The sequence below is a fragment of the Arvicanthis niloticus genome, chromosome 17, assembly GCF_011762505.2.
Source record: "Arvicanthis niloticus isolate mArvNil1 chromosome 17, mArvNil1.pat.X, whole genome shotgun sequence".
Taxonomy (NCBI): Eukaryota; Metazoa; Chordata; class Mammalia; order Rodentia; family Muridae; genus Arvicanthis; species Arvicanthis niloticus.
In genome coordinates, this window is record NC_047674.1 from 18,208,336 (window position 1) to 18,223,778 (window position 15,443).

Genomic DNA, 15,443 nt, shown 5'->3' on the forward strand with positions numbered 1-15,443 from the left:
AGTAAAAGTATTAGAAACTATATGAAACCCTAAAGGAGGCCTGAGACTCAGCTAAGATTTTTTTGAATGGCCAACTGAATTGAACTGAAAAGCTGAATATTTCATGGAGAGGTGAGAGTCGCTGCTAGTAAGTATAGTATGAAAAACCTTGAAGCCTTGACCAGACACAGTCATCTAAGTAAACAGCAAAAGATGGGGTGGGGGAGATTTTACAAAGGTCTCTTCTCGAGACCCTGTGGTTACACTACCACCAGCATCTGCCATCTGAGGACCAGAAGTTCTAAGAGCCTTCTCCCTTTTCTTTCATGCAGAATTTACTGTCTTTGTTTTCCCCCAAATCTTTTCATTCCATTTGTCTCCTCCATAGTTTTCCTGCTTCAGGTTCTTCCATTTCCTCTAGCTTCTACTCTCTGGCTGTTCCTCAGCCTCTTTCTGTCCACTCTGGCCTCTCAGTCCAGGAGATCTGTTAGCAAAAAGCTTCTGTCTCCTGGGAAATGATCCTATATCTCCCCTCTCTTGTATCTCCTCCAAACATTCATAAATTTAGTTTCTTTCTGTGAAAGAACTTAAAACAATTTGTTTTATACTATAGTGGGAGCTCAAAAAGACAGGACATTCATTTCTGACTTCTCCATGTTCCTTCCCAGAGAGTTGGGCTCACAATCCTGCACATGAGGCAGAAGGCCACAGAAGCCTGGGTTCCACATCTACTTCAAGCTACTTCTTAGAAAACTATCTGTGGTAACTTGGTCAATGTAACTGTCTGTCCCGTAGTTCTGTCTCGTGATCCAGACTGCAGTGTGTGATCCACAGACTGGCCGTGTATGCTGCTGTGCAGGGAGATGGCTGCTGTGCCCAGAGAAGCAGAGGAGCTCGGCTCACAAGCAGAAGGCAGCTGGTCTTGTCAGGGTGCTAGAGAGAAAAGCAGTATGCTTGCTGCTTTGCTAGTTAGGAATTTCTCACAATCCTTCCTCCTGGCTTGTGCCCTGAGTTTGAGGAAAACCATTGGCTTCTAACACTAATCCTCACGTGATTTAAATTAGTGCAGGTGAGATTCCATTTCTTAGAACCAAATTATCTCTTTGCCATTTATATCAAGGACTTCTATTAGTCACAGTTTCCAGAACTGTCTCGAGCTTGCTAAACCTGAGCTTCTCAGGTGGTACAGCACCTTACACATACTTAAGGCTATCTGCTGAACCAAACTTATCCAACGACGAATCTAACTTGGGACTTAAAGAACTGGTAATAATGTCAAGGGCAGAAGAAGCTCAAGACGAAGGGAAAATGACGTAGGCACAGGGAAGAAATTCAAGAGGATTAGGCACTGTTTATATGGCAGCTGACCATCCCTCCCACCCACTGCAACTACGACCTCATGCTCCTGGTCAAAGCCTGGCAAAGATGAAGGAGGAAACCTAGGCCACTGTAGCACATCATGTGCAGACTGGGAAACAGTGACCTCAGTTCCTAAAGATCAGTAACTGATAGCCAGAACAAAACGGCAGGGGACCACCAACAGCTCAACAGCTGCAGCTCTCACCCTCTGGGCAGCAGACGCCATCTGAGAACCTCATTATGGAAAGCTGTCGTGCTTTATTTTATAAGTAAATTTTATCTTTTCACAAAGAATTTTGAAGGCATGGTTTTAGGAAATACAATTTGAATGTCTTTACATTACAAATGTAGACAAATCATAGTTTTTCATCTAGATATGATAATAGTCAAGCTTTACTTTGGAAGTTACATAACATATGATTATCACTTTAGAATATTCTTTCTTTAGAACCAGTGAATACACTTGCTGTTTCCAAGGCCTGGATCCCTTTGTGGCTGCTGCTGCCGCACTTAACTCAAGCCAAGGGTTCCTGATAGGCTCAGCTGTGCATGGAGAATATATAAGGTCCTTCAGAAACCCACACCAGGAAGATTTCCTGACTACACCCTTAGACTTGAATACTCAGGAAATGGCCCAATCATGCTTGCATAATGGGATATGGTGGAAAGGCAGATAAAAGACAGCTGGATTTCCTGCTCTGACATGGCAGTTTCCCTTGTCACTGCCCAACTGAGTGTGGCAACATAGTTAACAGGGGCAAGTGGCACAACCATCATCAGGACCTTTGATTTGATGGTGAGAAACTGGCAAAGCCTGTGAGAAGGGCTATTTGGAGAGGCTGATGTCATTCTTTTATAATAAGTTAGGCTTTAAAATGATGAGACTACAACCACATATTTGAGAGCAGAAAAGAAAGCACAATGGTTCCTAAATGGCTCTGAGACCAGAGAAATTACTCCAGTCTTCACAGAACTGAAAAAGGGGAATGGGGTGAGGCGTCTTAAATTGCATCAGTATGACACATGAGATAGACAGATAGATAGATAGATAGATAGATAGATAGATAGACAGACAGACAGACAGACATAAGTAGATACATACATGCATATATGATACATACATGCATCCATACATACATAGATGATACATACATACATACTTACATACATACATACATACATACATACATACATGGATGGAATGGATAGGTTTGTTTGTTTGCTTGCTTGCTTGCTTGCTTGCTTGCTTGCTGAGAAGGGCCTCATCATGTAGCCCTGGCTGGCCTAAAACTCTCTATGTAGCCCAGAATGGCCTTGAGATCCACAGGCCTCGATTTTCTCAGTGCTGGAGCTAAAATACTAAAGGGTAAAGGGTGAGCCATCATGCCTGGCTTAATACATAAATTTCACTTAGCTGAACTAAGCAGTAAGAATGTACAAGTAGAATAAATCTAACAAGAGCAGCACATAGTGGCCAGTGGTCGGACACTCAGCATCGGCTCTGATAAGCATAGAACATCTCCAGGAGGGTCTTAGACAAGTTGGGTGAGCACTACACTGAACTACAAATAAGTGTCCAGACAGACTCCTCTACATTATATACTTATATTTTATTCCCTGTGATGCAAAAACTAAACACCATTATAAAAGGTCAAAAATGTAGCTAAAACAGTTGTTAGAGTGATTTTTGACAGCTTCCATCAAAACATGGTATCCTTGTGTTCCTCCCTATCTCCGATGTATGGAATCTTTGACATTATTTAAATTGAAGATCACTATGAATAAGCTCAACACTCAAACATATCTCCATGTTCACATTAAAGCAAAGAAGCCACGAATTTCCTGAATATGGTGTGACTTCTCATATTTTAACATGAGGTCTGAAATTAGAAAACAGACTGCTTAGTACAAAAACTTATCTGTAGTACACAGGTTCCAGTGGTATTTATGACACAGCAGGAAGAAGTCTAGAATGTATTTATATTTTATGCCAAAAATAATGGTGTTTGCCTGCTAAGTCAAGCAGTCTATAGGTGACCTATAGGTGACCTACAGGCAATGTTTAGAAGATCAGGGCCAGACTGCACCAGTACCACGGCTTTTAGAAAAGAAATAAGACCTAAAGTACATAAGCTGCTCACCTAAACCCTGCCCACACCGCCTTCATCCTGCGCCCTGCCGTTCTCTGCCAGAGATCACCTACCCCAGGGCAAAATTACAGTCCTCCTTCCAGTCTATGATGCGGCAGATGAACAGTGTGTTGGCATAGTCTTTAGATCGAGTCATGAAGTCTTGGGGACAGTCCTTGAGAGGTACATAAATTCTAGGTACTCGGTGGTCTGAAGGAGAAAACAGGGCATATTTCTTAAATAGGTCACTGTTCTTATCAGCCAAGAGTTTCAGGATGCCGGTTGCTGCTCTGGAATGCTTTTTCTCCAAGATGTAAACCACCTGAAAACACCAAAGACAAAGTCAGTGTTTCTTTATTTGAGTATCAGTCAGAAAGTCAGCAGGGCATTATCTGATCAACAAACAACCTAACTGCTTTAGGAGTTCACCATGAAGTGGCTCTCTGTGATACTCTGTAATTAAGTGACCTATATGTAAGTTGCAACAACTTGAGTATTCAGGAAAAGGAAGAAACTATGAACAGATGAATAAATTAGATAAAAATGCTTTTGATAGCCATGCCTTGTGTCTTACAAAGATATGTGCAGCCTAGCAGGAATGGACAGCTCCAAGTATCTGCTCCACCATTATACTCTTCCCACAAGAACAATACCAGGATTTCCCAAGAACAAAACAGTAACTGCTTTCCTTAAAGATGTTATTAAACATAAAACATTACTGTTCTCAATTGGGATATAACTTCTATTTCTCTGCTGACATCTCCTGTTTTCTTAAATATGTCCAGAGAATGTGTGATGTTTGTTGAAAATCTTTATAATAACTTATAATTGGGCTCTTGTTGGATAATCCAGTATCTTGGGCATTGACATCAATTGAACATCTTTTCTCATTTAATATAAATTGTTTTGGTTCTTGGTATATATAGTTCTTAAGGAGTTTTTCACTGTATTGTGGACCTCCAGGCCTTACGACCTCTAGACCTTAAGAGTCTCTGGGTCCTACTTAAACCTCCCATAGACAGTGGCAGAAATCATATTCAACTTCAGAATACTTTAGCCTACAGAAATGGACTTCAGTTGTAATGATAACTCTGTTTTCAATGCAATTTTGATATGTCTGATTTATATAGTAACACTGGACTCCTGCTGCTATCTGCTAGTTATTCCTGTGAGGTAGAAGATAATCTCCCAGGTTAGGCCAAGTATGAAAAGGATATCTCTGGCCTTCAAGGACAGAGTCTTCCAATTTGGATTATCTTATCAGATCAAGAGCTCCCTTGCTGGTACTACCTGGCTCCTCAGCATCTCTAGGTACAAGAGAGGATTCTGTAGGCCATAGGAACCATAGGCCTGTTGAGGAAGGGCCTTACTAGCCAAAGGCTAAGTCTTCTGGATGAGGAGAAAGGATTGTTCTGTGTCAGGCTGCCCTTTTCACTGTGGTCTCTGGTAGCCTGGTGCTGGAAGGGGGAAAAGGGAATCCTGAGCCTCGAGTTTCTTGTTGTGGGGTCTCTTGAAGCCAGTCAGATGCCTGCTATCTCTTGGTAGGGAGAGAGGTTAGGGGCCTGAGGTAAGAGGAGAGCCCTTTTCCCTGGACATTTACTCTTCAGGGCTCCTAGCCAACTTCCTTTGCTGGAGCTCCCAGGGTTAGTTGGTATTTCTGCAGAGTTTCATGTTAGATCTGAGGAGTGAGTCTCCTTGCCCCACCCTCTATTGCTGGGCTAGATTCAGAAACATAGGGTGTGTTACCCTCTGACTTTTCCTAGCTCTAGAGTCCCTAACTAGTTCATCCCCCCTGTCTACTGTTCATAGTTCTCCTCTGAATGCCTCTTATACTCTTTCCAGGATGTATAGCTATGTTTAGTAGGAGGAGAAAAACAAGTCCATGCCATAGTGTTTGAACCAGAAGTCCTTGCTTGTCCATTTCGTTTTTGCTACTTCTGAAGCACAGAGAGCAGCTGAGCATTACCTATTATACATACAATGTCAGCTGCCCTGGGAGTGACACATACATTTTGCTTGGAAGTGCTACTTTTTCCTTATCATTTTAGGTCTAATTCATTGTGAAATATTATCCAACAGAGAGAAGAAAAAAAGAGATAAGCATGGTAGAAGGGTGGCAGGAAATTACAGAGAGAAGTTCCATGGACAGAGGCCAGGTTTAACTAAAGTCACTGAGGATCATGGCTCAGTGAACTCAGAATTTGATTTGACAAGGCAAGCAAAATGTATAATTTTTATGTAAACATTCCTTGTTTGTTTAATTTAAACTATAAAGTAAAAAATGTAAATACTGTACAGGCGAGACAAAACATGTAAGCTTTGTCACATGTATGTTATATATAGTGTATAAAAATGTAGTATATAAATATATATACACACATATATGTGTATGTTATATACAATACACAGATGATACAGAGTGATAATTTACACATCCTTCATGCCAAAAACACAAGAGGCAACCAAAGAACTGTGAGAAGAGGAAGGCAACCCTCCCTGCCCACCTCCCCACCCCCCACCCCCCACCCCCTCCCCCCCCCACCCCTGCACTGGGGTACCCACTCATGATAGCCATTCCCACCTAGCATATTTTAACATAGTTGTCTCCAAGAATGCCTAGTGAGATGAAGCTCTGGATGACCCATGAACAACAGCAAAACATTCACAATATAACAACTTATAAACTCCTCATGTAGACAGGCAAGAGAACTACTCTCAGCAAAATGGTTGATATGCAACCCAGAGTAATACTGATGGATGTATCTGGTATAGGAAGCCTCATGGCAGTTTCACTTTATCTCTTGTCCTTGCAGCACGTGTGCCACCAAGAGTAAGAGACAACTGAGTTTGGTCCTACACCTGAAGATGCCACTAACATACAAAATCAAGCAAATAAAGACACACTCACGTGTTTAAGTTACAGAAATTCCATTCATTTCTCTAATTTACAATTTCTATTGACTTTCTGATATAACTGAGCTATTACAGTTCTAATGAGCATCCCAAGTGACCAGTAGAGAAAATATGTGGGAAAAGACCTTTGCTGATTTCTGGAGTGACTTCTCTGATAAGGCTCTTGTGTCCTGTGCTGCGGGGGTGCTCTCATCTTTCATAACTGGAACACCAGAATCTTCTTTTCCTAAGTCAGAGAAGGAAAAGAAGAAGAAGAAGAGTAACTAGTTAGTTCCACGTCCACTGGGCATCCAGAGCTCTTTAAATTCATATCAGAAAGGTTCATAAAGGTCAACTACCCCACAGCACTTCCTCACAGAAGAGGAATGAACACAGGCAGCTGCTGGGAAGCAGTTTGGATACAGCCAAACATGTCATATCTGTGCCTGCACTGAACATCTGCTCTTAGCCAGCTGCCTTTGACCTATTAACATACTTACATACTAAATAGCATAAATGCAGAGACCATTAAAATTAAATTGTTCATGAGCCAAAGTGCCAGCAAGTAAAATGTATAGATCTTGTCTATACATTTCATATATGTGTATAGATTTATACACATGACTTCAGTACACAGCAAAGAATGAAAGTGAGAAGCAAGTTCATTGTGTACATCTCATAAAATAAATTAAATAAAATTAACATAAACCTTTACTTTCCTTTTAATTGAGCATTCTTACAGAGTGCAGGTGAGGGGCTACTCACAAGAACACGGGTGACCAACCCAAAAAAAAAATCACATTAGCATAAAGTCCTATCCTCTCATGGTTGACAACTTCACAAAACTTAGCTATAGCACAGAATCCCTAAACATTAACAAAGTACTTTGGAAAGTACTTTAGTACCAGCCATAATGGAAAAAATAAATAAACAGTATTTATTGAATGAATGAATGAATGAATGAATGACTAGACCCAATTCTGAATTTCCTAATTTTCAATTCTTATTGACAAGGGCTGTTGCTGTAACTGAGCACTTGCTAAGATGCATAAGGCCCTAGATGCAATCCCCAATACTGCTAGGAAGGAAAAAGATTCTTAGTGGTATCATAAGAAGAATAAAGTGCCTAATTTTCTATTCTTAAATATTGCAATGCACATTCACCCAAGAAACTGAAATCACATCTCCCCAAGGAAGCAGTGTCAGGCTTTGCACTAGCAGGCATTTCATCACTAAATACACCCATGAGTGAAAGCAGCGAATTAAGACTTTCTGAAATTTTCATTTTTTTCACTTGTTAGATTATATTTTCTCTGAAAAACATTCTTCTCTAGCTATAACAGATTTTTGATTTACAAGGATCCATAATCAATTCACATAGCACCTGCTCCAGGAAGCTAAGAGAGACAGACATGCACTTATCATTTAGACATTTGCAAAGCCCAAATAAATACATAAATCCTTTTCACAATTGGCTGTCTCTTCTGGGCAAGTTCTGGAACCACAGCAGTGGTCTCAAACTCAGAATGATGAACTATATGTTTCTGTCTTTGCTGAAATCCACCTACAATAGTGCTACTAAAAGCAGAATTTTCAGTCTTCCAAAAAGGAGAAATAAACTCTCCCATGGTAAATGACTTCTCTATCAGTAAAAGCACAGTAACCACTCAAGATCAACTTTTAGTTTAGATCAATAACTCAGAATAAAAAACAAACAAACAAACAAAACCACAAAAAAAAAAAAAAAAAAAAAAAAAACAGTTGTTTCCAGAACGTTTTTAAAAAATAGTCTGGAAGAAAACACACGTACCCAGTGCTGGTTTCTTTCGTAACATTATCTTGCCAGTGTTTTCTACAGATTACACAATTCATTGGGGAAAAAAGGAAGATAAAATTATAATTGCACACTACCTAGATATCTGATATTTAAGTGTTTGAACTTACAAAGTTAACTATCAAGTCAGAGTGGTGGGGGAAAAAAAAACAGTTTCCTTTCATTCTTTTTTTTTCATTGTCTTATCTGTTGGCTTGGAAAATAGCTGAGGCTGACCTTGAACTTGTGATCTTCCTGCCTCAGCCTCCAGAGAGCTGGGAATTAAAGGCATGTGTAACCACACTCAGCTGAGACCAGTTTTTTATAACAGCCCAAACCCAGGGCACGCCTCCTTCTGGGATGGCCACTAGACAGATGGCTCCATTTTAAGGTGACTATCACTTTAGGTTCCATGCTGACAACAGCAAGCCTGCCAGCCCAGAGGGTATACCAGGTTACACCTAAAATGAAAGGCCAAGAATAGAAGTGGGTCTAGGAATGACTTCCTTCCATCATACCATAAACATGACTTTTCCAGGTTCTCTCCATTGAATAGCAAAGTTGCCAGTTTAATGAAAGATATTTCATTGCTTAATCTGAAGTCATTTATTAATTCATTTATTTGAGACATTAGATATTTATTGAATTTAAGTTTAGAGGATTCGGCTTTTAGTAAGAGAAGTACGTTCTAAGCTCTCAGGAAACTTATATACATGAATGTGGAAATGGTGTTAGTAAGTAAACACTCTGTAAATAGAAATGATAATTTGTGATGAATTCTCAGGAAAAAAAAAAGTCCTAAAGGAACAAGAAGAGAAATATGGTTTAGAGATGAAGGAATGGCTTATGAGGAAATGGCATTTACATCAAGACCCAAGGATGGTGTGGGCAAGAGTAGCAAAGGTGTGAGGAACAGCAAGTTCAGAAGAGGTGGGCGTCCTTCATGTATGGTCCTGCTTACAGTCAAGGACCAGAAAGGGAACCAGAAAGCAGATGCAAAGATGAGTTATGCAAGAGATGAGAAAGGAACAACAGCAATGAAATCAGGTGGGACCTTCCTTGCAGGATGCAGGAGTCCAGAATTTAAGCCTAGAAACAATGAGGATCTGGGTTTGTGCAAGAGTGGTGTGGCCCAGGGCAAGACCAGAGCAGATTGAGAATATGTAGAGAGAAACTGCATGAGGACAGAGGTATGGTACAGGCACTAGAGAAGTAAGATATATTTTGCAGTTAAACTGATTGACTGGTGGCAATTTTATATGAGGACTTAAAGGTTTCTGCATATAAAGAGAAGAGTGAAGAGTTACTTTCAGCTTTATGACCTTGGCAGTTACACTGGTAAGCATCACTTAAAATTTAGAGAAGGAAATGAAATCTAGATTTCTAGTTTGGAGCTGGCCATACATGCTGATCACATCTGTGAGATCCTTAAAGGATGATGCTGAACAATCAACTCAATACAATTCAAAAGTGACAGGTAGACTGGCTTTAAATACAGTTTGTATGCTATGTACTTCTGTACTTAAACTTTAAGTCCACCACGCAGAGCAAAAGTTAGACACAAATCCATAACTATTAAATCCACAAAACTTCTCCACTACTCCACACAAGGAAGGGCTAATGCCCTTCCTGGTGAGGAAACAGAAATGGTCTAGTAAGACATTTACAGTAGTTATCAACAGGTTGGAGACACAGTGCTGGATGGGTAAGAGCTGCCACAGGAGAAAGACATGGCTGGGAGAGAGGTGGGACAAGTTCCACGGCAGAGACTCTAGTTACTGCCCATTTCTAGTCTCTTCTTTCCTAATAATAAGTGCTCCAAATTTTAGCAGGGCAGCCTGGTCAAAAGACCATGTTCTTTAGGATTTCTTGCAACTATGAAGGGCTGCCATTTTGGCCATAGCTTTAACCAGTAACATGCAGGGGAAAGTATTACTGGTATCTTTCAGGAAGGATCCTTTAAGTCCAGAGACCCAGCTTTCTCTTCCCTCATACCTGCTGGTGAGAATGCAGGAGAAATCAGCTTCACCCTGAGTACCCCCTTTAGTTTTGGAGGCCAGCAGAGCAGCAGGACAGTAGGAGCCTCTGAGGTTACCCTGCAAGCCATCACCTGCCCATAGCTGGTCTTCTTTAATGTGTGAAAGGAATAAATTTCTCTTCATTTAAGCCACCACTATTTTAGGATTCAAAGCTATTCTCAGCAGAACATATTTTCTAACATACAGGTTCAGACAAAGAGAGTGACAAGCTCAGACACTATCCCTTACAGCATCCCAGAAGCCAGAGATGGTTCTCTCTTGAGAGGTATACAGCCCATGGTTAGGATTATGAAGTTGGTAGTGCTCAGAAATTGACAGACAATAGAGCAAGAAAGCTTTGAAAGCTGGGATTACAGTCCATATGAGACACAACAAAGCCTTAATCACAAGAGTAGCAGTAATGGCCAGCAGAGGTCATGCTTCTGAGAGGGGAAGAGAGGAGAGGAGAGGGGAGGAGAGGGAGGGAAGGAGAGAGGGAGGAGGAAGGGGCTGCTAAGTATGCCCTGATCACTAGGAATGATGGGTCTGAAAAAGTAGAAAATGGGTTTAAATTCAAAATGCTGTTGATGGACTCTCAGGAACACTGCTCTGACAGAGCTGTGGAACACCAGCATGGACCTGAGCACTGGGCAGAGCTGCCAGTGGTTCTCAATAGGGAAATGGTTGTGACCTCCTCGGTGCTGTTTGCCACACTGAGGGCGGAGCTGCCAGCTCTGATGTCCTTCTGTCGAAAACAACTCTAGACCAAATATTTATTTAAAAGATAGTTTTCTTTTGATTACTTTATCATATATTTATTAATTTATTTGTGTGTGTGTGTGTGTGTGTGTGTGTGTGTGTGTGTACATATGTGCACACTCAGTCCATGGTGGGCATACAGAAATCAGAGTTGGTTCTCTCTGTCTCCCAAGTAGATCCCAGGGATCAGACAAAAACCTTTGATGGCAAGCACCTTCACCTGCTGAGCCACCTTACCAGCCCTAAAGGAGATTTTTTTTCTCAAAACTAGGTACATTACTAAGATAAACAATTTCTCGAGACTCCCTGAGAAATACTACAGAAAGTCAAGTAAAATACTATCTCTTTCTATGAATCATCTGAAATTGTACTTAATCAGTTTGAAAGTTCTAATATACTAGAGTTAGCATTAACACTTGTCTAAGACCAAATGCAACTCAGCCTTATCTTAGTAAGAAAAATTATACTGACTGGCTATTTCCTATAAAAATAACAGGCCAACAGCTTAATGATTCTTAACACTTTAAAAGCATGTCAGACATTTTCAGGGCTGGCAGGCCACTTGCTTAGCATACATGAAGTTCTAGGCTTAATAGCCGGCACCACAGTAATTAATAATAACTTTTTAAAAAGTGTGTTTAGAGTCTGGAGAGAGAGAGAGCACTCAGTGTTTAAGGTTACTTGCTACTCTTGCAGAGGACTCGAGTTTGGTTCACAGTCCTCATAGGGTAGCTAAAAGCATCTATAGCTCCAGTTCTAGGAGCTCCAGCACACCTTTTTGGCCTCTCTGGACACCAGGCACACATGTGGTATGCACACATATACAAGTAAAACACTCACATGCATTAAAAAATAAAAAAATAAAAACCAAGGCTAAGGCCTTTAAAAGTAGGAGAGGGGTGTTATTCTAACAGATTGAAAGAGCAGTACACTCATATGGCAAATCCAAGCTCATTCTATTCTGAACAAAGGACAATAAAAATGTGTAACTTCCCAAACTTTTAATTAAAGAGTCTCAACATGCTGAGTCTCAATATCAATCAAGTAAGAAACCTTACCTCATGAGATCCTCTTCCCAGTGAAATGTACAAATGACCACATGGTCCTCACAGGGCTGAGGAAACATTCACTATGAATAAACATTTGATCTGCTTTAAGACTTGTGGGTATAATAAACTGCTGATTAAGGTAGGAAGCAGCTCCTGCAAGCACTAAGGCTCAGGAGAGACAGTCCCTGGGGCACCAAACCCCAGACCTGGTGAGTTTCTCACTCTCCTGTAAAGCTAATGGAACCACAAAGCCAGAGACTTTTCTCAGCACGTTCCTTTCCCTATATGTACCTTACCTCACTGCATGCACAGTGCAGCTTCATACTATGGCAGAGGGCAGTGTTACTCTGTCTTACCAGGAAACTAGGGTAATGAAAAAGCAGAGCCAGAGTTGGGAGAAGAACTGAAGGGGATAGGAACTCCACAGGAAGACCAACAGAGTCAACTAATCTGGACCCTTGACAGCTCTCAGAGACTGAACCACCAACCAAAGATCATACATGGACTAGGCCAAGAGTCCCTTCCATCCCCCCAGCACATAGGGCTGCCCTGTCTTCCCCCAGTGGGAGAGGATCCGCCTAACTGCAGAGACATGATGCAGGGTGTGAGGATACCCATGAGGGCCCCAACAGCTCAGAGTAAAGGGGAAAGGGGATGGGAGAAGGGACTCTGTGAGGGGGTTACTAGAGGAGGGAGGGCAGCATTTGGGATGTAAATAATAAATAAATTTTAAAAAAAAGAAAGAGCAGAGCAGAAGATGACAGGATGTGGGCATTGGCTGTGGTGACCTACTATCCACACACGATCAGAGTAGGACAAAAATGCCACAAAAAATGTAAATCAAGGTACTATTTCCTCAGCAAAATATCTAAGGTATGTCAGGCATTACTGTCTCCCTCCCTAGGGTGCACCTGGGTTAGAAGGCAAACAAAGCAGCAAAACTTTGGAAGTATATGGGTTGGTGATTACAGACAAGCAGTGTACCCCAAGGTTATATGATAGGAACTGGGTAGAGTTGACAGCGCCCTAACTTCAAAGCTGCAGTAGGAAAGCTGAGTAGGAGCTGGCTGGAGGGACAGACCTTGGAGTAATTCCAGAAGGGAAAAAAACTTCAACAAAGGCACCTAATCAAGGATAAACTGAGCAGAGGACAGAGCATGGGAAGGCTTTGTACATCTGAGTGTTAGGACCAGACCATAGAAGGCCTTATACGATACTACAAGAGTTCTAATTTTATACCTTAAAGATAGAAAGTCATTGAAATTTTTACATGAATGTGATCAGGATTATAGTACATAAAAAGCCAATGATGGAAAGGTTGTAAAAGCCAGATGATCATGGAGTTTGCTGTAAGATTGTGTCTCCTAATAATATCAGAAGTGACACCCATAAAATCTTACCAACATGACTGCCCAATAGGAGCTGAACAAGAACACCAATGGACATGCCAAAGGGGATGAGGAAAGGCCTGCAAGGCCTCAACCTTACACAGCAGGCAAGTGAGGAAAGCTGGAGCAGGAGAAATGTTCTTCCCCAGGGAAGAGCACACCAATAAGTAGTCCAGGAATGTCAAATCTTAGCCCTTAAAATATACATACAAGGAACACTGTACAGAGGGCATGGGTCATATTTGGGATTATATGTTTTTATACATGCATGCATACATACAAACATACATACATACATACATACATACATACATACATACACATGTGCAAGCAATAATAGTGAGAAAAGAGTCCATGAATTTGAAGGAGAGTAGGAATAGCAATGTGGGAAGATTTGGAGGAGGAAAAGGGAGAAATGTAATTATAGTATAATCATTTTTGGTTTGGGTTTTGATTTTTGTTTTTAGAGACAGGGTTTCTCTCTGTAACAGTCCTAGCTGTCCTGGAACTCATTCTGTAGAGAAGGCTGACCCCAGACTCACAGAGATCCACTTGCTTCTGCCTCCTGAGTACTGGGATTAAAGGTGTGCCCCACAAACACCCAGTTTATAATCTTTTTAAAAACTCTATGGTCAACCTAGCTTCTTTTAAAATTTTCTCTTTGCTTTTGATTTGTATCAAGTTTCCACCTTATCTAAACTTACATTTTCACCTGTCTCAGAATATCTCAGCCACCTTCTCAAAGTCACTTGCTTGCCCTTTCTGTCTCATCTCCTGCTAGGACTTAAACTACATGTTAATCACATCACTCTGTGCTTTAGTTTCTACTTTTCTCTCTGCTGTCCTCTGAATACATTTTTCTTACCATCTTCCCATTTATTTACTCTCCTCTATCCAATTTGCAATGAGCTCTACCAACTTTTTTCTCGTCACACTAAATAAGTGAATTCTTTTTCTCATTCATTGAGTTTTATATTTCACTAATGTAAAGTTATTCTTGTTTCTTTTCTAATTTGCTATAATACGACTCAGAGTTTTGTTTTGATTTTTAGCTTTTGTCTTTTTTTCAAGACAGTGTTTCTCTGTGTAATAGACCTGGCTGTCTTTGATTCTCTTTGTAGACCAAGCTGGCCTCAAACTCACAGAGATCCACCTGCCTCTGCATCCTAAGCGCTGGGATTAAAGGGGTGTACCACCATGTCCAGCCTAGTTTTTTATTTTTTGCAAGTATCTCCAGGCTTATCTTTTATTTATTTTAACAGAGAAAAGAGAAGTTTTCAGACTAAGATGATTTCAATATCTAATACTATAATTTTTAAAACTTTTATGGATGACATGGCTGCCTATACAGGCCCTCAAAGGTCAGAGAGGGTGCTGGGTCCCTCAGGTCTTGAGTTGCAGGTGGCCATAAATTGCCATGTGGGTGCTGGGAATTGAACCTGAGTCCTTTGAAAAGCAACAAGTACTCTTAAGCACTGACCCATCTCTCTAACCCCTGATTATATTTTTAAAAGGGACTCTTTTGTGGTTTCTTACTGGCTTTAACCCTAGGTCTCTGCTTTCCTTGAGTGCCTGGGTATATTTCTGTACTGATCATGATAGGGGGTTGATCTGGTGCTGCTATATATTTGAATGCTAAATAATGCCCCCCCCCACAAAATCTAGATGCCCCCTATGAGGAAATTCTCAGGTACTCCAGCTTTTGTTGTATGAACCCTGCTCCCCAAGTTAATTTGTCAATAAAAGGCTAAAGCCTATGATTAGGCAATAGATAGAGGTAGGGGGATTTTCAGTTCCCTGGCTGGGGACTGCAGGTAGAGACAGAAAAGAAAGAAGAAAGTGGAGGTCGGGGGGTGGGGGGAGGAGGCCGCCATGAGAAGAGATGGACCATGAGCATGTGGCCAAGAGAAACAGCAAGTAACAAGGGCTATGTGTGTGGCTGGGACATAAGTTAGAATAGCTCCAAAGCCTGCTTAATCTAGGCTGACAGCCTGTAAATGAAATGTCTGGATTGTGTATCTTTTATATGAGCTAGCTAGAATTTATAATTCCATTTA

General features: G+C 41.0%; 1 protein-coding gene across 6 annotated transcripts in view; it reads right to left on the reverse strand.

The window, feature by feature from the left end:
• Positions 1 to 15,443, reverse strand: part of Dis3l2 (DIS3 like 3'-5' exoribonuclease 2) — a 309,644-nt gene that overhangs the window by 163,757 nt on the left and 130,444 nt on the right. For all 6 annotated transcript variants that reach the window (XM_076914866.1, XM_076914868.1, XM_034521596.2 and 3 more), the window contains 2 exons: positions 6,506 to 6,606; positions 3,542 to 3,789 (listed from right to left, as the gene is read on the reverse strand). In XM_076914866.1, the coding sequence (XP_076770981.1) occupies positions 3,542 to 3,789; positions 6,506 to 6,606 (349 nt within the window). The remainder of the gene's footprint in view (positions 1 to 3,541; positions 3,790 to 6,505; positions 6,607 to 15,443) is intronic.